General features: G+C 43.9%; 1 protein-coding gene across 3 annotated transcripts in view; it reads right to left on the reverse strand.

Moving 5' to 3' along the window:
* The window catches only part of ASB9 (ankyrin repeat and SOCS box containing 9), a 41,402-nt gene extending 23,329 nt beyond the window's left edge, over positions 1-18,073 (reverse strand). For all 3 annotated transcript variants that reach the window (XM_032618699.1, XM_032618698.1, XM_032618700.1), the window contains exons 1-2: positions 17,955-18,073; positions 9,993-10,072 (exon numbers count right to left, since the gene is read on the reverse strand). In XM_032618699.1, the coding sequence (XP_032474590.1) occupies positions 9,993-10,072; positions 17,955-18,048 (174 nt within the window). In that variant the 5' untranslated portion in view covers positions 18,049-18,073. The remainder of the gene's footprint in view (positions 1-9,992; positions 10,073-17,954) is intronic.
* Positions 18,074-26,597: the final 8,524 nt, after the last annotated feature.

Here is a 26,597-nt window from a genome sequence, read left to right on the forward strand (position 1 = left end):
ATATGATACCACTTATATATGGAATATAAAATATGATACAAATGGACTTATCTACAAAACAGAAACAGACTCAGAGAACTATTACAGACTTGTGGCTGCCAAGGGGGAGGGGACTGAGGAAGGGATGGATTGGGAGTTTGGGACTAATAGATGCAAACTATTATATATAGGATGGATAAACAACAAGGTTCCACTGTAGAGCACAGGGAACTATATTCAATATCCTATGATAAACCATAATGGAAAAGAACATATAAAAGAATGTATACATATGTGTAACTGAATCACTCTGCTGTATAGCAGAAATTAACACAATGCTGTAAATCAACTATACTTCAATTAAAAAATAAAATAAAAATAAAAACCCAACAACTTAAAAAAAAAAGTTAACCTGGCTCAAAATCTGACAGTACACTAAGGTGTTGACAATGATGTAAAAAAAGAAACAAAAAAAGGAACCATCATACTGCTGGCGGGAGTGTAAAATAATACAACCACTCAGGATAACAGCTCGACAGTATCTATCAGAGTTGATAACACACATACCTATGACCTAGCCATGTGACTCTTAGGTGTACACACTCAAGACTGACTTTCAACTTGCTCTCACTCTCTCTTGTCCTCTCACTTACTGGCTCATTGTTCTGATGAGGACCATGACAAGGAACTTAGGGCAGTCTCCAGGCAACAGCCAGCCAGGAATTGAAGATTTCAGTCAAAAAACCCAGAAGGGGGCTTCCCCAGTGGTGCAGTGGTTGAGAATATGCCTGCCAATGCAGGGGACACGGGTTCGATCCCTGGTCCAGGAAGATCCCACATGCCATGGAGCAACTAAGCTCGTGTGCCACAACTACCGAGCCTGTGCTCTAGAGCCCGTGAGCCACAACTACTGAGCCCGCGTGCCGCAACTACTGAAGCCCACGTGCCGCAACTACTGAAGCCCGCACACCTAGAGCCCGTGCTCCACAATGAGAGAAGACACCGCAATGAGAAGCCCACGCACCACAACAAAGAGTAGCCCCCGCTCGCCACAACTAGAGAAAGCCCACGCACAGCACCGAAGACCCAACACAGCCAAAAATAAATAAATAAATGAAATAAATTTAAAAAAAAAAAAGAAAAAAGAAAAAGGGCAGTTTCTAGCGTGTGTTAAAAAAAAAAAACCCAGAAGGAACTGAATCTTGCCAACAGCCATGTAAGAGAATTTGCACTGGGGTCCATCCTTAGTCAAGCCTCAAGATGCCTGAAGTTCTGGTCCACACTCTTGTAACTGCAGATTCATAAGAGTCCCTGACCCAGCTAAACTGTGTCTAGATTCCTGACCCATAGACACTGGGAACCAATACATGTCTGTTACATTAAGCCGCTAAGTTCGGGATTTCTTATATACGTACAGGTATATATGAGCGCACTCCAATAGCCCTGGACTAATACAGGCCAAAGCATTAGGTGAACCTCCACAGACAGAGAGGCAGAAAGTCCCGAGGCTGAGGAGCAATTACCTTCTCACTCTAGCACGCTGGGGCTGAAGAAGCAAGAAAGTGTCTGAAAGGCCCTGGGATTCTTCATCCTCCGGGAAAATGTGCTCTCCAGGAGATGGATCACGAGCCCAACCCAAGCCAAACATCAAAGAGCTCCAGGAGAGGCTCCAGAGACGCCCCCTGATCTTGGAACATATCTTCTATCCCTAACAGGAAGAAATCAGGTACAATAAAAGTTCTTTTCCTTAGGGCATGTCAATTAAGAGCATGGATAGTTTAATTAACATCTTGGTAATATATTATACGTTTTCTTCCCAGAAGAGTTTAAATTTGCCTAAAATCATTCCAATAAATTACTTCACTCACCATCATTCCTAACATACATTCTTCTACTTCTGTGGGCATGTACAAGTCAGCCCCCTAGTCATGCTGTCCTTTGGACTTCTACCCTCTGACTGGCAAGCTCATGCATTTTGATATACACCTGAGTCTACAGGATCTCAAACGCAGAGCCTTTTTAGGTGGGTCTGCAAAGGGGTTCTGGGAGACTCAAAATCATCTGCTTAAAAATAAAAATTCCAATATCCTTTATACTACTTTGTCATCCCAGCTCTGCTGTTTGCAGGGAGGGGTAGGACTGTATCTTCCCTTCCTTCATAACCTCAAATTCCATCTGTATTCAATAAATGCTTACTGACCCTCTGACTCGAGAAGAATTTGAATTATAGCATTTATTCCCTTCACAAGCACTGCCCATGGACTTCACAGTGTGGCATCTGCTGTTTTATTATTGTCATTATTATTTTATTAGAGGCATCCCCTCAAAGATCTGTTCTCAAACCCTTTTTTTCCCCACTCTCAATGTTCTATATTTGTCCAATCTCTTCCCCACACACTGCTAAGTACACAAGAAATTCACAGCAAAATGTTAACTGCATTTTTCTCTGTGTGACAGATCCTGAGCTGAAAGAAGACTGTCCTTTAAAGGAATTCTTTATTGTGTTCTGTTAACCGCAGTCACCGCTGCCATTTCTAAATCATCATCTAGGTGCTTATACATAAATCCAGGTAAATGAAAATGTAAAAAAGGAATTATTCACAGTACAGAAGTGTTCACCACTCATTACATATTCACACTACAACGAAGTTCCTTTAAATTAAGTTTCCCTTTGCAAACTGCGGACTGTATTTATAGGTACAAGTATGACTTTAAATGAACTGTGGCATTTTGTTTGAATTATTGACAAGGCTGAATCATATACTATTATAAGGTAAATTCTAACCCATTACTTCAGAGAGGGTCCAGTCTACAGTGGGTTCTCAGTTAAAAAAATGAATAGCTTATCTTTAATTGTTCTATCATCATTTGTCTGTCCCCTAGTCTCAGCCTATATTCAGAAGCTCTTTCTGATGGGTCCTTGGGGTTGTATAATATCAGGGCACCCATGGGTGACACAGTGCTTAGTACCTGGCAACTTTCTGTCCCAGCCCCAAAGCATATGCCTACCCAGGCTGAACCAACTGACTACAAGAAGCTGAGGCTTTATCCTTTGTCCTTCCCACAGTTATCACTTCCTTCTCTACACTCAGCAGAAAAGAAAATCATGAACACCTATGGTACTCACGTTCATCAGAACACATCACTTCCTTCCTACTTTACCAAGCTCAAAGCCATCTGATGTGAGAACTTCCTGCATTCCCTTTCTCCCCACACCTAAAATCTCTCTGCATTCCTCCAGTCTTCTTTTCTCCCACTGCTCCTTTCTTTGAAGAAGAAATATATGAGTGCAGTCCAATAGCCCATGACTGCACCCGGGCCCCCCCAGCTCCCGCCACACCCGTGACATTCCTTCATCCACCTTCTCACATGCGTCCCCTGCTCTCTCGAGATACACTTTCTTTTTGCTTTCAAAGTCTCCCCATCCCTCAGTCCTGACCCTCTGCCAAGCATCCATCCATGTGCTTCTTCCCTTTGCTGCCCCCTCCTTTTTCTTTTTTTTTTTTTTTGAAAATAGTCTATCCCCATCGTCTCTACTTTTACCCCTTCTCTCATTTTCCACCAACACAACCCTGCTGATACTGCTTTTAAAGACCACCTGTGACTTCCGGAAACCAGTTTGCACTGCTCTGTCCCCCGCCTCCTTCCACCTCTAAATTTGCCACATGTTCATCCTGACCTCGTGAAACCTCTGCCCTGGCTTCTAAAACAGAGTTCTACCTGGAGTTATCTCCGACCTCTGACTGCCTTTTTTTCTGTCTCTTTCACTAACTCTGTCCTTTTCATCCTTACATCTCCTAATGCAGGCATTTCCTCCAGGATTTGCCCTCAAATCCTTTTCTTTTTCTCTCATATATTATACATGGCTTTCAAATTTAAATCTCGGGACTTCCCTGGTGGCGCAGTGGTTAAGAATCCGCCTGCCAATGCAGGGGACACGGGTTCGAGCCCTGGTCTGGGAAGATCCCACATGCTGCGGAGCAACTAATCCTGTGTGCCACAACTACTGAAGCCCGCGCACCTAGAGCCCACGTTCTGCAACAAGAGAAGCCACCACGATGAGAAGCCCATGCACTGCAACAAAGACCCAATGCAGCCATAAATAAATAAATTTATTCTAAAAAATAAAAAATCCAAATCTCCATCCCCAGTACATGTTTCTAATTCCCTGCTAAGACATAACCACCCAGAGACCCAGCTCACCACATAAATTCAGCCTTTGCCAACCAAGCTCCCCTGAAAGGAGCTCCTTGTCTTGCCAGACCTGATTCTCTAAATGGCACCACTATCTTCGTTTCATACCTAGGATTAAGACCTCAGAGAGAGGATAGCAGAGTGATTCCCGAGTTCAAATGCTGGCACCATCACCTAACAAGCAGTGTGACCTTGCGCCAGCTACTTCCCTCTTGAAGCCTCAATTTCCTTCTGTAAAATGGGGACAATTTCACCTACCCTACAGATTGTTATGAAGACTAAAAAATGATGTAAGCAAAATGCTTAGCACTCGGTAACTTCTAGGCAGTTATTATCTGAGATTTCTTTTTATTCTTTATTACTTAGCCTTCAATGAGCTGCCACATCCTAAAGGTCTGACGTTTCAGAATGCTCAGGGTCTTTCCTAGTATCCACACCCTGAGAGTGGCTTAGCTCTTTAAAGATTGCAGGGAGCAGCATAAAACGTTTTATTCAAGAAACAGAAAAGCCAGTCCTTACCCCCTGCATGCAGTGGGACTCTACTGGGAAGGCTTATAGGGTTGTGCATTCAAATCTCCAGGGGAGCTTTAAAAAACAAAAGGCCAGATACCCAGGCTGCGTCTCAGAGCAACGGCGGTACCATCAAAGGTAGTTGACAGAGATGCAAAGGCAATTAAATAGAAAAAGGTTAGAGTTTTTAGCAATGGTGCCAGAACAAAGGGACATCAATATACAACAAAAACATGAATCTTGACCAACACCTCACACCTTGTACAAAATTTAACAAAATGGATTATAGACATAAATGTAAAATGTAAAATTAGAAAACTTTTAGAAGAAAACATTTGTGACCTTGGCCATGTGTGGGTTTTTTTTCTGGCCTCTCTATTCTGTTTCATTCATCTATCTTACCTTCATTATCACCTGGTCTTGATTTTAGTAAGTTCTTATATTTTTTGTCCCTTCCAGAATGACATACAAATGGAATCATATAGTGTATAAAATTTGAGTATGGCTTGCTTCACTTAGAATGAAGAATGTCTTTGAGATTCATTTTTTTTAAAAAAGGTAGTTGAATTCAGGCATCAGCATTTTTAGGAACCCCTACCCAATCCCAGCCCAAGGGGATCCTAATGTGTACCAAATTAAGGTCACAAAATGCCCAAAGGATGCCTTAATTGCTTCCTGCTGGCCTAACAAATTGTCATTGCTTTTTAAAAAATAAATTACTATTGAAGTGCAACAGATATAAAGAAACGTGCATAAATCCTTAATGTAAACCTCAGTGAATCATCACAAAGAAAATCTATCTGCGTAATCACCGTACAGGTAAAGGGAGAAAGGAAAAAAACTTACCAGAAACCTATGTATGTCCTACCCAAATTACTACCCACCTCTCATCGGCAAAGGCATATAGAATACTAACATCATAGAATCGTTTTCCTTGGTTTTGAACGTTATATTAATTGAACCATGAAGTATGTATTTTTGTGTTTGCTCAGCTACCTTCACTTACCTGTTTTTTCAGATTCATCCATTTTCATTGCTGTATAGGGTTCCACTGAGTAATATACCAAAATATATGTATCCATCTTACTTTTGATGGACACTTAGGTTGTTTTCAAGGTTTTTTTTTTTGCTGTTATGAATAAGGCTGCTATGAATATACCTGTACGTGTCTTTTGATGAACACGTGTATACATATCTGTTGCATATAAACCTAGAAATGAAACTGCGGGGTTGTAGCATAGAGATATTTTTAGCTTTAGTAGATATTCCTTAACAATTTCCCAAAGTGGTTTATACAAATTTATACTCCCACCAGCAATGTATGATAGTTCCAGTTGCTCCACACTCTTGCTGACACTTGCTGCTTTCTGTCTTTCCAAATTTAATCCTTCTCATGGGAGGAACTGGTAATATAATTTCTTATTCATAATTTAAATTACTCCAATTACTATTAGCACAGGTTGATATATTTACTGAACATCTGAATATCCCCTTTTATGAAGTACCAGTCCAAGTCTTTTGCTGATTTTTCTGTTAGGTTGCCAATCTTTTTTGTATTGATTTTAGGCTAAGAATATGAGTTCTTTGTGAGATATATATATATAGCACAAATATTTTCTCATGTGTGGCTTGACTCATTGCTTTCAAAAATACTACCTTTGATGAACAAGTCCTTAACTTTAATCAAATCCAACCTATCAGTCTTTTTGTTCCTTTCCACATACTCTTTTTTTTTTTTAAGAAGATGTTGGGGGTAGGAGTTTATTAATTAATTTATTTATTTTTGCTGTGTTGGGTCTTCATTTCTGTGCGAGGGCTTTCTCTAGTTGTGGCAAGCGGGGGCCACTCTTCATCGCGGTGCGCGGGCCCGTCACTATCGCGGCCTCTCTTGTTGCGGAGCACAGGCTCCAGACGCGCAGGCTCAGTAGTTGTGGCTCACGGGTCTAGTCACCCCGCGGCATGTGGGATCTTCCTGGACCGGGGCTCGAACCCGTGTCCCCTGCATCGGCAGGCAGATTCTCAATGGCCTTTTTAAAAAAATTCCTCGGCTTCCCTGGTGGCGCAGTGGTTAAGAATCTGTCTGCCATTGCAGGGGACACGGGCTCAAGCCCTGGTCTGGGAAGATCCCACATGCTGCAGAACAACTAAGCCCGTGCGCCACAACTACTGAGCCTGCGTGCCTGGAGCCCGTGCTCCGCAACAAGAGAAGCCACCGCAAGGAGAAGCCCACGCACCGCAACGAAGAGTAGCCCCCGCTCGCCGCAACTAGAGAAAGCCTGTGCACAGCAATGAAGACGCAATGCAGCTAGAAATAAGTAAAACAAGTAAATTTATTTTTTAAAAAATCCCTGAATGTACTGGTCCTACAGGAGCTTAAAAAATACCAATGCATGAAGCCTGCCCTAGGCTAAATCAGAATACCTACAGTGAAGCCCAGGCACTGTTATTTTTTTAAAAATCTCACATTATTTTAGTGTGAAGTCTCGGTAAAGAATAATTAGCTACAGTTTCAGTTTCTCCCTTCTTGGACCAAGTGAGAATTATTTTTTGTAATTTTCTTTTCTCTTTGTTATAGCCGTTTGAATGCTTGGTCTTACTCGCCTTACTAAAATATGTTTGTTTAGTTTAGCAGGAGCGTTTTTGAGTATGCTTTGATTACCTGAAGCGCTATGTAGATTGTAATAAGAAAATAGATACTCCTCATTTATGAGGAGTAACTGGAGCAGGTAATTTACACAATGTCACCTTAGTTAATTCTCTCAAACTCATACAAGGTAACATAATAGATTGAATTTTTGGTCTCAATTCTTCACTCTCCTGTAGCAGTGTAATACATTCTCACCCTTGACAAAATGTAGTTGACAAAATGTATCAATACTTCCTTGATCCTTGAATTTGGACCTGGTCATCTGACTTGCTCTGACCAATGGAGTGTTAGCAGATGTGACATAAGCAGACTGGAAGTATTCTTTCATGGTTGAGCTTGCCCTGCTACGCGTCAGCCTTTTGCCACGAGGAGAAAATTCCTCAGGTAGCTACTGGTGAAAAAAGGATGGGAGGCGTGTGCAGCAGAGCTGTACCCAACCCACAGCTTGGAGCCAAGCTCAGTCCAGATCAGCTGATCCAAAGTCTCATTAGCAAGAAATAAATGTTAATTGTATTATGCCACTGAGTTTGGGGTGTTTTGTTACACAGCAAGATCTGACTAATACAGGTAGGTATTGGAACACTCATTTTATAAAGGCAGAAATTGAGGTTCCAAGAAAATAACTTGCTTAAATAATGCAAAAGAGCTTAGATAAAGACATGATTCCAGCTGATATTCAGTAAACACGTAAATACTAAACATAAATGAATATCAGTCCAATTTAATAAGTCATATATAAAAGCTGCAATGATCATTTTTCACCATATCAAAAAAAAGGTAAATGTTTCATTTTATCTGAGAAGCAGCTTAACTTCATTTAGCTAGAGTTACGTGTTACTATCTGTATTTCTATTTATAAGAGGCTGCTGCTACCAAAAACAGCTTAAGATAGTGGCTTAGAGTAGTCTGAAAATCGTCTTTAGAAACTGTTATCTCATGGGAGGATTTCTTAGTCTATATAGGTCCGTGAAATTGGAATTTTTTCAAAGCACATTTCCACGAACTACCACCTGAACTTTATCATGTCTTGTGATTGTGAATTTAGATCACAAACCACAGTAGTAACAGCAGTATATAGGGCTATCACAGAGAGGAATCTCAGATATTTTTAATTGCAGTATGAATATTGCAGATATCTAAAATATCTCAAAATATACATTCATCCTACTTAGAAATTATGGTAGCAATTAGAATCACCACTAAATCTTCTTATGGAATGCATTAATAAAGAAGTTCATATATTACAATGTCACACATTTGTTTATAGAGTTCCTCTATATTGTGTTTTATGCATTTAAAACATTAGTCTGAGAAGGGGTCCATAGACTTTGCCAGACTATCAAAGGGGTCCATGAAAGGGCCAAGAGCTTCTAACCTAAAAGGTCCATATTGTCTCTTCAGAGAACAAAACACTATGAATAAAAACTTTACTGGAATTTTGAATGGCGATTGAAACCGCTTTCTTAAAAGCGCCTTTGCTTAAGTTCCCAATAATTCCAAACCATCAAAACTCAAATTAATGTGTACTTGAAATGACACCCTAGAAGCAGAGACACTAATATGAAACTGGGCAGAGCCATTTCTACTGGAGATTCAACAGAACTGAACAAGTCTTTGAAATTATACGATGTCGTTTTTTTTGTTTTTTGTTTTTGTTTTTTTTTTTTTGCAGTACGCGGGCCTCTCACTGTTGTGGCCTCTCCCTTTGCGGAGCACAGGCTCCGGACGCGCAGGCTCAGCGGCCATGGCTCACGGGCCCAGCCGCTCCGCGGCATGTGGGATCTTCCCGGAACGGGGCACTAACCCGCGTCCCCTGCATCGGCAGGCGGACTCTCAACCACTGCGCCATCAGGGAAGCCCGACGTCATATTTTAAAAGACATTTTCAAGCATTTATTTTACATGAGAGGTTTTCAACCTCTTTCAGCACTACTGACGTTCAGGGCTGGATAATTTTTTAATGTGGAGAGCGGCCCTGTGCAGTGTCAGATGTTTAATTACTTCCTTAGTCTCTAGCTACTAGATGCCAGTATCACCACCACCCCGCCTCATCCCTGCTCCTGCTTCCAGTCGTGACAACCCAAAATGTCTCCAGACATTGTCAAATGTCCCCTTTGGGGCAAAACTGCCCCAGCTGAAAACCACTGTTTTACATGATAATTTTTCAAGAACATAGTCTATTGAATAAAGTGACAGCAACTTGAATGCACTAATTTGCCCGCTATTCATTCAATAGATATTTAGTATAGAATCTATTCTGTGCGTAGAATTGTACCAAACTCTAGTATTATGTCAGCCTGCAAATAAAGAAGGACACGATTCATCTCCTTCTGCTAAAGAGGAAATTTATATCCTAATATCTGACTGTGATGTCTTTTTCTCAATGTGGTGAGCAATAGAACGTGCTTAGTATTCATCTTTTTTTTTTTTTTTTTTGCGGCACGCGGGCCTCTCACTGTTGCGGCCTCTCCCGTTGCGGAGCACAGGCTCCGGACGCGCAGGCTCAGCGGCCATGGCTCACGGGCCCAGCTGCTCCGCGGCATGTGGGATCTTCCCGGACAGGGGAACGAACCTGCATCCCCTGCATTGGCAGGTGGACTCTCAGCCACTGCGCCACCAGGGAAGCCCAGTATTCATCTTTTTTTCCCAAAAAACTAACTTACCTGGCTGATGAGGTTCCTCAAAGACAGCAGACGTCCATGAATGGCTGCTTCATGCACAGGAGACCAATCAGACACAGTATCTGTACGGAAAAGGGAGGAGGAGGTGACATCCTGCTAACGCACTTTAGACCCAGAGGCTCATCCTTGCCCATCAGTAGAGTCTAACCGGTCTTATTGGAGGGAGACATTGGAGTCAATCAACCAAAACTCCACCAGGACTTCAGAATTTCTCCCCTCTATAGATGTTTTTTGAACACCGTTTATTTGAAATGTCTAGCTAGCTAAAGAAATAACTACAGCCAGTGTCCAAACTGAGGACAAAGTGGTGGACTGGGATGACAGATTACTGTACTTCCATTTAGACGCTGGTTTCAAAGGCAAATGGTCCATTTAGTTAAACGAGAGCTTCGGTAATTACCAGCATTAGTGCGTTAAGCGGTGGTTGCCAGTCTAGTTGCCTGTGCGAAATACAGACTCTGGCATCTCAGCAAACAGTGCCATATACTAATAGTAGTAATCGTGTCATTACATACGCCATTAGGTTTGGAATCAAATCTAAACAAAACCATATTTATGGATTACCTCCCGTCCCCATATCAAGCACAAATCAGGGCTCAGTCTGACCTTGTAACAGGGACGTGATTTACTCCCAAAGGCAATGCGCCAATGTGATTAAGAGAAAGCTGTGAATTCAGAACCGCTTGACTTCTTCTGAGCTGTGGGTCCCTGGGCAGACCCCGAGCTTCAGTTTCCTTCCCTGTAAAGTCAGGACAGCAATATTCTTACCTATGGCTCAACCCCTATTAGCTACTATTATTATCCTGACCTAACGATAACCAGAGAGTCTTGATTAGACCCCCCAGTCATTGTTATTTAAAAAACAGCAAACGTCTTCTCCAACCATTTGGAAAGAATACACTTTCTTAGGAAGGAAGCTTGTAAAACCCATCCCAACACGTTAAATGCTCTCCTCTCTTTCTAACTGACTGGATGTCAACTGACTGCGGCGCAGACCTGAATTTTTCTCATCTCCAGCTGCATCTGGTTTCTAGAACAAACAAAGGCAGGAAGTCAGAACGTGAGGAGGCTGGTCTGAGCTGCAGCTCCAGCTCTGCCTCTGCTCAAGTAAACACACTACACACAAACGAGGCAGGATGGTCCGATACCAGTCATGCCTCGTAGACGAACTGGTATCTCCTAAAAGCCCAGAAGACCTGGAGAACCAGGGTAAGTTTCTAAAGCCTGGCCAACGCCAGCCCATCAAGGAGGACGCTAGAATGCTTTGGACTTAACACGTGTTGGCTGACGTGGGCCTGCCACCTGGAGCTATCAGTGTCCCAGAAAACCTGTCCCAGTGAGCAGATTACCATCCTTCCAGATGGATTCATGAGGCATTCAGTAGAGAAGAACAAGCTGAACGAGCCTGCCTACACGCTGCCCTTCCAAGGCTTCCCTCCTGGGCTCACCAACATGCTCGAGGTGCCTTCAGTGAAATGGCTTCTTCTAACCTCCAAAACCTGATGCTCAATAGAAAATTAGTGTCCTCACAGTATTCTCTGAGAGCCCTAGTGCTTTCAGGAAAAATACTGCTGCTTCTAGGGCTTGGAGCCTACAATCCAAACAGCAGCTATGGAAGATTGATCTCCAAATTAGAATGAAAAGGACAACTGATTCTACCGTGTTGGTGTTAAGGCACACTACCATCCACACGAAGAAATCCTGAGTGAGAAGAACCAAACGCTGGGAAAGGGCTTGAAAATCATGTGTGTGATGATTAAGCCATTTTTTCCAGCCAAGTGCTCAGCTGCTAAGAAGTATCGCTGCCGCACTCAACCTTTGTGAAAGCTACCTCAGATAATTAGAGCTGACAGCCGGGCAGGTAATTTGGGCCCTAAGTTGTTAACTCTGTTTAGATTTCATAAAAGCGATGCAATTATCTTATCAAGTGTAGACCAAAATGGGCTTTGCTTTCCATGCATTCATCATGGAAACATGACGCCTTCTATTTAGAGTAAATAAAGAATTATGTACTTCTCCAAGAGAGAGAGAAAAAAAAGACTACCTGAGGTTTTTGCACTCATGCATGAGGACATAGTATTTACAAAGCAGAGATGGCCTGTGTCTTCGAGAAGCATAGGATATTGTCCTGGGACACGTGGTGGGTGGCTACCAGCTTTAATGATTTATCATTCACATACTACACAATTCGCCTCCTTCAAGTGTACAACTCAATGGTTTTCAGTAGATTTCACAGTTGTACATCCATCATCACAATCAATTTTAGAACATTTTCATCATCCCAGAAAGAAACCCCTTGCCCGCCAGCTGTCACCCCCCCCCCATTTCCACTTCCCCCAACCCCTGGCAACCATTGATCTACCTTCCATCCCTATGGATTTGCCTATTCTGGCCTTTTCACACAAATGGAATCATACAATATGTGGTCCTTTGTGACTGGCTCCTTTCACTGAGTGTAATGCTTCAAGGTTCACCACACTGCAGTACGTATCAGTATTTCATTCCTTTTTATGGCCAAATATTTGTACAGATAGACCAAAAAGTTCATAGACATTTGCGGTGTTTCCACTTCTTGGCTGTTATTAATAATGCTGCTCTGATTTGCGTGTACAAGTTTGAGTGGCTGTATGTCTTCAGTTCTCTTGGGTAGACACCTAGGAGTGGAATTGCTGTACGACGTGGTAACCCAGTGTTTAGCCTTTTGAGAAACCGCCAGACTATTTCCAAAGCAGCTGTACCACTTTATATTCCATCAGCAGTACGAGACTTCCTTTCCTAATTGAAAGCCCTTTCAGGCTAGGATTTGGTGAATATATCATAGCTTGCCAATACTCCAGGCCAGAAGAAAAGCTTAGGTGCTTCTAAAGCCAAAAGTCATCTCAAATTTATACAAAGACTTGAGCCTCAGCTGGTCTCTGAACACTTGAGTGATTATCTAAAGACTTTAAACTGTGAAAGGTTGACATTTTTCTAGCACGGAGAGCGTGAACTTTATATATAGCTCATTTAGCGAACGCCATAATTTGCAACATGGATTAATCCACACACTCTCTTTGGCTCTTGAAAACACTGATGAGATATCCAGGAGATGTTTCTCCAAGGGTTTCCAGAGCCCACATCACAAGCAGGCAGTGAGCTACAAGCTCAACACATGAGCAATTAAACCCCAAAGCAGCTTTGTCTGCCTTCCTGCTGACAACTGGAGGGAACAGAATAAGCAGAAAAGGGGACCTGCTCCTGCCAGAACATGGACGCTGCTCATAGAAGGAGGCTATGGATGAAGGGAAAACTCAAGGTCACATGCCCTTTTCCACTGACCCCAATGAAGTCTTTGAAACTCAAGGGCCATTATATCTATACAACACATCATCCAAGCGCTTGGTACATGTTAAGGATTCTTCCGCAGTACTTTTTGAACCAAGATCCATTGGTTTTACTGCCGAGAAACAGATGCCAAATGGGGGTCATGGGCAGTGCCACAGATCCATTAGTGTAGCTCATGGTTAACATGGGGCAGGGAGCTCTCCTAAGGAAACGACCCCACAAGTCCTCCAATCAGTGCCATTCAACTTACATTTCTTTTAAACTGAGTCTCCATCAAACCGTGCAGCACGTTAGGAAGGGTGCCGTTTCATTTTTATTGAAATTTCTGGAATGACTTTTTAAATGTCCATTATTTCAGAAGAGATTTTAAAGGCACTAATCGGTACATTCTGCAAAGAGCTATTCACGAAGCTCCAAGAGCCTGCAGTGGATGCTGGGAAACATTTTGCAAGGTCAAGGAGGGGAGAAGAGAGGTTGGGTTGCTCTGAGAGTGTTGGAACACTTGCTTTCAGTCTTTGGGACGTGATGGGGTGGGTTCAGTGGAGATCCTCTCCAACATCGGAAAGAGGATCTGGGTACTGTGTGAACAATTATAGTGTTGGTTGGATTCCAGGACAAATGTAAAAAGGAGGAAGAGAAACAGAGGCTCACAGTCGCAAACAGATAAATAGAAAGGTCCATTGAGGAAACTGTTGGGCACATTGGTCCTGTCTACTGCAATGCTTTCTCCACTTCTAAAAATCCACCCTAAGAGAATGAAATGATTTCCTTTCCATGCCTGTTCTTGCCCGTCTTCTGTTTAAATGTGAATACTCCCTACAGGGTGGGCTCAATTTTGTGAAGAAGATCTCCCTACAGGTGTGAGCCTGCAGGCAAAAACCTGAAGGAGAGACACTAAAAATAAGAACTCAGTGTGATTACGGGAGATTGTGAGTTTATCCTTCAATGTATTTCCCAAAGTTTCTCTGACTAGGTGTGAATTAGTTTCCTAGGGCTGCCATAACAAGGTACCACAACCCGGGTGGCTGAAAACAGTAGAAATTCATTGTCTCACAGTTCTGAAGGCTAGAAGTCTGAAATGGAGGTGTCATCGGGGCCAGGCTCTTTCCAAAGCCTCTAGGGACGAATCCTTCCTAACCTCTGCTGGTGGTGGGTGTCCATCTTTGCTGTTTCTTGGCTTATCAGATGCATCCTTCCAATCTCTGCCTCTGTCATCGCATGGCATTCTCCCTGTGTGCCTCTTCTCCTCTTCTTATAAGGACCGGTCATTGGATTAAGGGACCCTCCTACTCCACTAGGGCCTCATCTTAACTAATTACACCTGCAATGACTCTATTTCCAATCAGGTGGCACCCTGAGGTACTGGGGGTTAGGACTTCAGCCTGTCTTTTGGTGGTGGTGGGGGGACACAATTCAATCCATAACAAGGTATTTTCAGGAAAACAAAGACATTCTTTTCCTGCTCCTTGGGCAGAAGAGTCAAGAATTAAATCTCTATAAAGAGTTGGGGGCTTCCCTCGTGGCGCAGTGGTTGAGAGTCCGCCTGCCGATGCAAGGGACACGGGTTCGTGCCCCGGTCCGGGAAGATCCCACATGCCACGGAGCGGCTGGGCCCGTGAGCCATGGCCGCTGAGCCTGCGCATCCGGAGCCTGTGCTCCGCAATGGGAGAGGCCACAACAGTGAGAGGCCCGCGTACCGCAAAAAAAAAAAAAAAAATTACAGTTTATAAAGAGTTGGTTGCCATTGTCATACCCTTTCCACCCTTCCTCCGAAGAGGGAGGCAAAGAAAAGCCTGCAAGTGCTGGTGGGAGCAGCAAAGTTCCCCAAGAGCAACCACACCTGGGCCCTGGCTTGCCCCTGGCCCTGGCCCTGTGCCAGGGCATATGCTTCACCTGAGCTGAGTTTCCTGTCAGCGCCATCCAGAAACACTCTGAGTGTTTCACATTCCACACTTCACCGAGGGCGAGCCTCCTAAAGCATAAACAAAGGCAATCCAGCTATCAGTGAGGTTCTGCCCAAGGGGCAGGACTGACACACAGTAGGGAGAGAGAGCCTCCACTTGGGTAAGGAGGGGCAGGAAGCCTGGGAGGGCTCTATGGGGGCAGCGGCTTGGCCAGGTGGAAGGAAGGATGCAGGAGTTTGCGGGTCAGATGTAGAGAAGAAGGACTTGGGAGAGCGGTAGGGTCCTGGCACCCACCCTTGTGACTCCTGCTTCTTGGAAAACTTCTCTTCCTTTAGTCCCTGTGAAATGACAGCATCTGAGTCTCTTCTTGCTTCTCTGTCCAACTTACTGGTCCTACGTCCTCAACTGGAGGCCTGTCCCAGGGCTCCATCCTTGGCTCTCATAAATCAGCCATCAGACAATGTCTCCTTCTCCAGGATTTCAGCCCAGCCCCTCTGCAGAACAGCCCGAGGTGTGATTCCCAACCCGTATTCATTCCCCAGCCGGTGTCCCACCCATCATGCTGGGCCCTGGGCACTTTCATGTTCAAAACAGAAGTCCTCCTCCTCTCTCCCTCACTCTGCCCGCAAGCCAGCTCCCCTTCCCAACTTCTCTCTCGTGTAGCCCTCTGATCTGACATTTGAAAACTTTGCACATTGGGCCACCTTCTCTCCTTTAGCCCCAATATTTAATCAAGCAACATAGCTTGATTTCTCTTTCCTTTGAAATTATCACCCATATTTTCCCTTTCTCTGTCATTTCTGAGGCTTGATCCAGATGTCAGCTTCATGCAGTGGTTCTCAAAGTGTGGTCCCCAACCGGCACCATCCGCATCACCCGGGAGCGTGTTATACAGATTCCCAGGCCTCGCCCAGACCTAGCATCAGAAGGGGTGGGGCTCAGCCAGCTGCAGTTTAACAATCCATCCAGGTGATGCTGATGTATCCGAGTTGGAGAAGCAGTGGATTAGTGCAAGAATATCTCGTAAATCCTCCGTAATCCATCCTGAATGTGGCTACCAGATTAACTACTTACAGTCTTCATTATGGCCAAGTCTCCGCTCCAGAACCAACAGTGGCTCCCAACTGCCTGGCTCATGAAGGCTAAACTCCTCCACTTAGCTTCTGAAGCTTCATTTTCGGGTTCCATCTCTCCCAACTTGTTCTCACTAGACTGGCCAAGACACTGCACTCCAGTTGTGACTGTCCGCTATATACTGGGTTGGCCAAACTGTTCGTTTAGGTTTTTCCATAAGATCGTATGGAAAGGCCCGAACGAACTTTATGGCCACCCCAATATATGCCCGGCTGCCGCCGCCCACCCACCCAGCCCTAACCAGGGTTGGATTAGGACCTTTCGAAGCCGTAAACGGTGAAAAGCGGCTGGCGCCCCTCTCTCAGGCCAAAATAAAAATAAACATAAAACTACTCTGCACTAAAATAATCATGGAGAAGTCAACCACATTACTGATTCTTCCCCGTATTGATTGGTTTGCTGCTTTAAAAATGTATTTATCAAATCCCTTTTTTAAAGTTAAATTTGGTGCCACTCTGCCTTCTGCTGCTCCAAGTTCACGCTCAATATCTCTGATGACTCCAGGTCTGCCTCTGGAGATCCAAATCCTACTCGCTGTTGAGGACTCTGCTCATTTTACGAGCCAAAGTGGATAAACGAAGGAATAAATGAGCAGTCTTGTCTGCTCAGTGAGCCAGAGAGAAGGCATTTTGTTTTTGTTTTTGTTCTGCCGGTACGCGGGGCTCTCACTGTTGTGGCCTCTCCCGTTGCGGAGCACAGGCTCCGGACGCGCAGGCTCAGCGGCCATGGCTCACGGGCCCAGCCGCTCCGCGGCGTGTGGGATCTTCCCGGACCGGGGCACGAACCCGCGTCCCCCGCATCGGCAGGCACAATCTCGACCACTGCGCCACCAGGGAAACCCGAGAGAAGGCATTTTGTATTTTATTTCTTCTGTCTTTTCCCCCTTCAACACCTAAACAGTAGGAGAGTAGTAAGTCCTAGCTGACTGCAGAGTCCCTGCTTTTTGTCCCTTTGACCGCTGACTGTAATCATCTCTCCTCTAATGCCTAGACCCATTTTTTCACAATCCTTTCAGTCAGCAGGTACCTGCTAAGTGCTCAGAGGAAATGACAGTTTCCCGGAGGCGTGAGGCTCTATACATTAGCAAAGATACCACGAGACAGGTGAGAATCATACCTGTTGGACACTTCCCCGAAGTTTAAAAGGCTCCTTTTAAAGTGAATCAATCAGTGCTCAATGTTCGAACATCATTTATAAACCCAGCCCCACCTAAATGCCAAATACCTAAGACCTTCTAATAAATGTTTTAGCAATAAAGATGTTCCTATTTAGAAATAACTGTAATGTAAATGATACATTTGACCCACAAAGAATAATTCTTTGGAGCTGAAGTTTTTCCTGGAGAGTAAATGGTGATCATTGACTTGGTATGGTCCACAGGACCCTGCGGAAAGAGGTGTACACATTTTTGAACAACCGTGTGAAAGACAGATCCCAGCAAGCCGTGGACATCTGTCCAGTTACTGCCCCGTGGCCACGTCTCAGATGGAGTCACTGAAATTGCCCCACCCTTTTCTCTCCTCTCTCCTAAGCACGTTAACCGACCTCCCCAGCAGGCTGACTCCCCAGCCCCTAGACTCACCCCCCATCAATGGGTTGGAAAGGAGCCTGACGTCCGGAGAGTCTCCCAGCCTCGGGGGCTTGCTGCCGTTGCTGCCCCGCGGTTCACCATCCATGGTGCTCTCCTGGGCTGGGCAAGCTCCGCTTCAGTTGTTCAGGAAAAGTCCAAATTCCATGCTCCCCCAGCTCCTGGGAAATTCCAGGGCTTTGACTGGCTGGGCAGCACCGTCCTGGTCAGATGGCAGAGAACAGAACAGGGCAGGGTGATCTGAATACTACCTGTGGTCAGACACACACACGTACACACACGCTCTCTCTCCACCTAACTGGCTAGAGGCTGCCCAAAGCCCACAGCAGCCCCCCAGCCCGAAGTCTGCAAAGTTGCTGATGTCACGTCCTTTCCAAAACTGAGACCAATCAGGGAGGAAGCCTTGAGGTTCCTCAGGAAGGAAACACAGTATGTAACTTTGGGAGAGCCCAGGGTTGGGGTGTGCGGGGGCGGGGAGGAAAGCACTGGTCTGCTGCAACGTTGTTCCCCCTGCTGGGATCCGGTTGTTGTTTGCGGGTTTCTTGCTGTTGAGACAAGCCCCGGAACCCAGGAGCTGAGAAAGCTGGTTTTGCTGCAGCCCTGCCGAACTGCTTGCACAGCAACTTACAGAGCACGCCCTGGCCATCCGCACATGTGGTTTCAATTGTTCCGGGAGTTGCTTATAGGAAAAGGTCTCTATATGTTACAGAAATGCACGTTTGGAAAGAACTTCTATTTTCTTCCTCTGACTGCCAGGGTTGCGCTAAATGTCCCGCTCACCCTCCTCCAAAATAATTCGGGGTTGCTATCGCAAAAACAAAAATGGATTGCCGGGTGGCAGGGAGCGCTGGAGGAGAGCTGCTATCTTTCAATGATTCGTTATAAAAGGTTTTACTTTGTGAAGGTTCCGCCTATTTGCCTTTACAGAACATTTGGGGTTTTGTCTGTGTGTTTTCAGATAAACCCTGTTTCCCCGCACCACTTGGTGCTGGTTCAGGCTGATGGCCACCCCCGGACTACCCCCCTCCTCCCCGCACCCAGCTCCTCTCTTCCAGGTAGAAAGGGATTTTTCTTCCCTATTCAGGAAGTCTCTGAGTTCTTCTCAAGCATAGCCTGGCTATGAAATAATTACAGATTATTTTTAACGCCAAAGATACAGCCTTACTGTTTTGGATTTATGAAGCCTCAGTTGACCCACGTGGTAGCCACTGTTTACAGTTTGAGGAATGTCCTTCATATCTTAAAATGCATCTCCATGCACACATGTATGTGGATACACATTTATTCCTTTACATTTCCCACATAATTGTAATTAGAGTATCCTATATGCTTTTTACACTTGTCTTGAAGATCTTTCCATTTCAGCAGAATAGCTCTGTCCCTTTATTTACTACTGCATAGCATTCCATAAATATTTCATGCCAAAAGGATTTCATTATTCCCCTAACGATGGAGGCAGAATGTTACCATTTTCTTTTACTACTACAAAAATACTGCAGTCCATAGATCTCTCCATATGGCTTTGTGCACATATTGAAACCAAGTCCCCCTAAAACTGAGTTCCTCCACCAAGTTTATGATTAACCTCTGTCCAAAATTTTATTCCCTTTCTTGTCCTGAACCTGTTCCCCTCAGACTGAGGGGTGTCAAAGACAAGGGGGATTCAAGCCATGTACAAGCCCCTGTGTCCCTGTCCTTTGAAGTAAAAGGCTTTTGCTTTAGTCTCCCAGGCCTCCCTGAGTCTCAAAAGACTGTCTCAACAGTTAATGATTGGGGAATGTGAAGATGTAGAAACAAAGAATATTATAATGTTGGGTGGGGAAACTGGTGACACTTTAGACAATAAACCAGCTACCCAGCAGAATCACTGAACTCCCAGCTCCCTAAAAGATACAGCTAAAGGTCTGACACACATGCCTAAGCTGTTTTTACAGGAAGCAGACCTGCACCAGATGAAAACTGCTGACTGCAAGCGTGTAGACCCTAGACTGGTCAAAACCTGAAGGTTCATGATGCTCGAAACTTCACCTTGATGCCAACCAATCCAAGAATTGTGCACGAGCTCATCAGGCAACCTGCAGCGCCCTCCCTCACACCGCCTTTAAAACCCCTCCCCTGAAGGCCATTGGAGAGTTTGGGTCATTTGAGCATGAGCTACCCGTTCTCCTTGCTTGGTGCCCCACAATAAACGCTATACTTTCCTTCACCACAACCTGGTGTCAGTAGATTGGCTTTACTGTACAGGCGAGTGGACCCAAATTTGGTTCAGTGACAATACGCAAATATTTCTGGAGGCGAGATTCCTAAGAGTGGACATGCTGGGTCCAAGTTGTGCTCATACACACTTGATCATTTCTATGGAACTAAAGACACACACAAGAGTGGGTACAGGGATTCCCTGGTGGCACAGTGGTTGAGAGTCCGCCTGCCGATGCAGGGGACACGGGTTCGTGCCCCGGTCCGGGAAGGTCCCACATGCCGCGGAGCGGCTGGGCCCGTGAGCCGTGGCCGCTGAGCCTGCGCGTCCGGAGCCTGTGCTCCGCAACGGGAGAGGCCGCAACGGTGAGAGGCCCGCGTACCGCAAAAAAAAAAAAAAAAAAAAAAAAGAGTGGGTACAAGTCAAACGAGAATCCCAAATGAGATCAATGGATGGTCTCAATGTTGATTTCCTGGTTGTGATATCGTACTACAGTTTTTTTGTTTTTTTAAATTTATTTTTGGCTTGTTGGGTCTTCGTTGCTGAGCACAGGCTTTCTCTAGTTGCAGAGAGCAGGGGCTACTCTTCGTTGCAGTGCACAGGCTTCTCATTGCAGTGGTTTCTCTTGTTGTGGAGCACGGGCTCTAGGCACACAGTCTTCAGTAGTTGTGGCTCACAGGCTCTAGAGCACAGGCTCAGTAGCTGTGGCACACAGGCTTAGCTGCTCCGAGGCATGTGGGATCTTCCCGCACCAGGGCTTGAACCCGTGTCCTCTGCATTGGCAGAAGGATTCTTAACCACTGTGCAACCAGGGAAGTCCTGTACTACAGTTTTGCACAAAGTTATCATTGGGGGAAACTGGGCAAAGCTATAGGAGATCTTTCTGTATTATTTCTTGCAACTGCATGTGAATCTACAATTATTAATTAAGCTGTTCACTTAAAATTGAAACACTGCCAAACTGCCCTCCGGCTCTATCATTTGCAGAATTAACCGAGAAGGCCATAAGCGTTATACATTGTTCACTACTGCGTCAGGAAAGATTTGAAGAACAATGTAACTTGTATTTGGCAGAGAGGGAGAAATTTACTCCCAATGTAGACTGCTGACAAGGAGTTAAACAGAGGGGTGCAGTGGGAAAGCTAGATACCATTCCATTCTTTCTGAGCAAAATCTTCATAGTAGAGACTCTTTATTTACTTTTCATTAAATTCCAAGAAGATAAGGTTTTTGCATATTCAAATTTAACTTGATTGCCCAAAATGACAATAAAGAAGATTTCCAGGTTGTTGCCTTAGTACCTGGGAGGGAATTAATCACCATTTTATCTTCTCATTATATTTATAATGTTGATCAACACCCGTGGACATTGGAGGATGGGAACTGATTTTTTTTAACAATTTAACAGCAGCTCTAGTCAGGAATTAGAAAACCATTACAAGGGAAGTTCATGCATTTTTAAGGATCTACATGGGGATAAAGTTGAATTACATGTATCTGAGCTGGGATTATAGAGAAATAGGTTGGCTTACAAAAAGCCACAAGAGCAGAACAATCTTACCAGCTTCGAGTCAGTCTCTGTGTGTGTCTGCATGTTCAGGAAACTCGGCCCAGGTTAGGTAAGAAAAAAGAATTCTGGCCTGTAGCAGCAGTAAGGCCATAGTCTTCTTTATCAGGTGCAGACTTAACACTAGCCACTGCCCCACCCCTAGATGTCCATGGCTGACATCATTCATGGATTATAAGACTTTCCTCCCGAGGCCTTGGGGAGCCTTGACAGTCACCTCCAATCAGTCGAAGTTGGCCCAGGAGCTGAAACCTCTTGTCAATCCAGCTGGCAATCTTTCTAGCACAAAACCTTTAAAAACCTAAAGGTGCACATCTCCTCTGGTCATTTGGAATGATCTGCTTTTGGTGCGAAACTCCTATCTGAGTCGTGCTCGCCTAACTGGCTCTGCGTATGCTGAGCTGGCTGATGTCGTGACTTTAGAAAGCTGTCACTCATTCTTACTCCATCGACCAGCGCAGTAAGATTCAAACAAGGGTGTGTTTTTAAAAAATCTGGCATAATGCAGTATTCTTGAGGAAACAACTGGGCAAATCGAAATTGAGAGAGTCTCCATAACAGTAAGTCTGAACTCTTCAAAAATGCCAGTGGGGTGGGGTAAAAGACAAAAGTGGTGGAGGGGGTTTCCAAGATGAAAGGAGAATGAAGACACTTGATCGTTAAATGTGATGATCCTTGACTGGGTCCTGATTGCGGAGGACAAGACATAAAAGACATCAAAGCCACAACCATGGAAATTTAAATACAGACGTATATCGGATACTCATAGTGCATCAATGTCAAATTTCCTGTGTGTGATCACTGCATCACCCGCAGTTATGTCAAAGAAGCTGTGTCCTTAGGAGATGCTCGCTGAAGTGGTCAGTACGGAGCCGCGCGGGAGCGTGACGCAGGGGGAGAAATGCGTTCCCCTATGTACACGTTTTGCACCACATAGAAGAAGTTAACACAAGCCCTACTGTCAAAAAGCTTGAGTATATATAAAGCCCACATTGCCCACTCTGCTCACAAGATGTCATTCCTCATAAACCCAGCAGCCCCATGTCCCAGGACCTTGGGCTGATGGGGAACACTGTTCTCATTGCACAATTATGCAGGGTCCTAAAACAAACCGCAGCCTGTCTTTATCAAACTTTTTGATATTTTGGTCATCAGGGGATTTTTTTCCCTTAACATTTGTATTTTTTGATATTGCACTAAAATTTTTCTCCCAATGATTACATTTTTTGGTGCCCCCTTAAATTTTTTGCCTCACTCACTTCCTCCTAATCCTAGCCCTGGTGAAGAATGACGATGTCGACAGTTTACTCACAAATGATTCATTAAAAAAATATATGTGTATAGGTATTCATTATACATGGGCTTACTTATATACATATACATTATATAGGTGTGTGTACACACCTGCACACATACATACGTACACACACACACAAAGACATAAGCAAATGTGGCAAAATCCTATCAACTGACGAACTGAAGTGACGGATGTACAAATATTCATTGTATTATTCTTGCAATTTTTCTGTAAGCGGAAAGATTTTCAAGATATAACAATGGCTGGGGAAGAAATCAATAAATGAAAATAAAAACCTGGTATACATTTTTTTTATAGGTTAAACTCATGTTGAAAAATGAAGCTGCTATTTTGAGCGTGACCTGGGTCTTGTCCTGGTACTGACTCTGCTAAAGGAAGGAGATGATGTATTTCACATGCAAACGTCCATGCAGGAGCGGCCCCCGGCGAGCATTTGTGATGGGAGGAAACGTGAGGTCCTCCGCCCCCCCGAAGAGCGCCCTTCCCTGACAAGGATTCATCTCTCAGGCAATGTCTCTGAAGCGTCAGCTCTCCTCTTTGTGTTAAGTGCATAAAATTGTCTCAGCAATGAGCGTTGTTACTGAAAAAAGTATTACCTGTAAACCTCAGGTTTGTTTGACATGGCAATATTAGAAATATCAGGGAGGAGGATTACTTTGGGAGAAATGGTTCCTTAATAAAATATGAACAAAAACTTAGAGATGTTGAATGACGTACCCAACCTTTTAAATAATTTATGGCCTTTTCAAAGAGTTGAAGTTTACATCTTCAAGTGACACAGGCAAGCTTATTTTTTTTAAATATTAAATAATGGGTCAAGGCAGATGATGGATACAGTTAGATAAATGATGGATGGACAGACAGACGACAGACAGACACATGGTATGTAGGTAGATATATTAGATGTCTGTATAGAGAGACAGATGGCATATGAACAGATAATATGTGGTATTTGGCTATGCAAATACTTTTCCCTTAAAATGATTCATTATATATACATTTAAAATTATTTTATACTATTGTTTGAAATAGTTTTCTTAATCAGTAAATATCACTTCTGAACATCTAATAAATAATTCAAACATTTTAAAAGATTTATAAAAAATGAAGTTCAGGGCTTCCCTGGTGGCGCAGCGGTTGAGAGTCCGCCTGCCGATGCAAAGGACACAGGTTCGTGCCCCGGTCTGGGAAGATCCCACATGCCACAGAGCGGCATGGGCTCGTGAGCCATGGCCGCTGAGCCTGCGCGTCCGGAGCCTGTGCTCCACAACTGGAAAGGCCACAACAGTGAGAGGCCCGCGTACCGCAAAAACAAAAAACAAAAAAACATTTTAAAAGATTTATAAAAAAACGAAGTTCAGGGCTTCCCTGGTGGCGCAATGGTTGAGAGTCCGCCTGCCGATGCAGGGGACACGGGTTCGTGCCCTGGTCCGGGAAGATCCCACGTGCCTCGGAGCGGCTGGGCCTGTGAGCCATGGCCGCTGAGCTTGCATGTCCGGAGCCTGTGCTCCGCAAAGTGAGAGGCCAGAACAGTGAGAGGCCCACGTACCGCAAAAAAAAAAAAAAAAATGAAGTTCACACTAGTATTATTTAAAATAGCAAGAGATTAGAAATAATCTAAGTATCCAACAATATGGAAATAGCTAAGAAATTTTAAAGGGTAGTTTCAAAGGGTTTGAAACTTAGAAAATCATTACAACATGCTTGGTGGGGAAAGCAGGAATCAAAAAATACTTTTATAGGAAAAATAAACAAATGAGACCCAGTCAAACTTATAAGCTTTTGCACAGCAAAGGAAACAAAACGAAAAGACAATCTACAGGATGGGAGAAAATATTTGCAAATGATGCAACCGACAAGTGCTTAATTTCCAAAATATACAAACAGCTCATACAACTCAATAACAAAAAAACAAACAACCCAATCAAAAAATGGGCAGAAGACCTCAATAGACATTTCTCTAAAGAAGACATACAGATGGCCAATAGACAGGTGAAAAGAAGCCCAACATCGCTAATTATTAGAGAAATGCAAATCAAAACTACAATGAGATATCACCTCACACTAGTCAGAAGAGCCATCACCAAAATGTCTACAAACAATAAATGCTGGAGAGGATGTGGAGAAAAGGGAACAGTCCTAACACTGTCGGTGGGAATGTAAATTGGTACAGCCACTATGGAGAATAGTATGTAGGTTCCTTAAAAAACTAAAACTAGAGTTGCCGTATGATCCAGTAATCCCACTCCTGGGCATATATCTGGAGAAAACTCTGATTTAAGAAGATACATGCAACCCAGTGTTCACTGCAGCACTATTTACAACAGCCAAGACATGGAAGCAACCTAAATGTCCATCGACAGATGAATGGATAAAGATGTGGTATGTATATACAATGGAATATTACTCAGCCATAAAAAAGAATGAAATAATGCCATTTGCAGCCACATGGATGGACCTAGAGATGATCATACTAAGTGAAGAAAGACAAAGAAAGACAAATACCATATGATATCACTTGTATGTGGAATCTAAAATATGACACAAATGAACTTACGAAACAGAAACAGACTCAGACACAGAAAACAAACTTACAGTTACCAAAGGGGAAAGGGTGTGGGGGAGGGATAAAGTAGGAGTTTGGGATTAGCAGATACACACTACTATATATAAAATAGATAATAAACAAGGACCCACTGTATAGCCCAGGGAATTATATTCAATATCCTGTAATGAACCATAATGGAAAAGAATATGGAAAGGAATAGACATATGTATGTATCACTGGATCACTTTGCTGTATACCAGAAACAAACACAACAGTGTAAATCAACTATACTTCAATTAAAAAAAATACTTTTGTAATAGGATTGCTATATATATATATATATATATTTTTTTTTTTTTTTTTTTTTTTTTTTTTTTTGCGGTACGCAGGCCTCTCACTGTTGTGGCCTCTCCCATTGTGGAGCACAGGCTCCGGACGCACAAGCTCAGCGGCCACGGCTCACGGGCCCAGCCGCTCCGCAGCATGTGGGATCCTCCCGGACCGGGGCACGAACCCGTGTCCCCTGCATCGGCAGGTGGCCTCTCAACCACTGCGCCACCAGGGAAGCCCAGGATCGCTATATTAAATCAGGCAAAGAAACAAACGAAAAACCATCATGATGTACTGAAAATACACTGAAAAAAGTCACTAAAACCTTAATAGTAAAAATTAAATAATAAATGTTAGATACACACATGAATAGTTCTTTTAAAATCCTGTCACCCAGCCAGGGACCTTGCCTAATCAACTCATCTAAAATAGTGGCTCTCACCATCACTCTTTACCCTAATCTCCTTCATTTTTCTTCTTATTTCCTGACATGATGACACGTGTATGCTCATTCCTTGTTGCCTCCACTAACACATAAGCTTTTCGAGGGCAAGGACCTTGCCTTTTTCACAGCCTCTAACCGTGTCTGGCACATAACAGATGCTGAGTAAAAATGTATTGAATGAATGAATTGAGAAGTTACCCTAAAGCACTTCAAATATAACTGAAATTGTGAG

The sequence above is a fragment of the Phocoena sinus genome, chromosome X (assembly GCF_008692025.1).
Source record: "Phocoena sinus isolate mPhoSin1 chromosome X, mPhoSin1.pri, whole genome shotgun sequence".
Lineage (NCBI taxonomy): Eukaryota > Metazoa > Chordata > Mammalia > Artiodactyla > Phocoenidae > Phocoena > Phocoena sinus.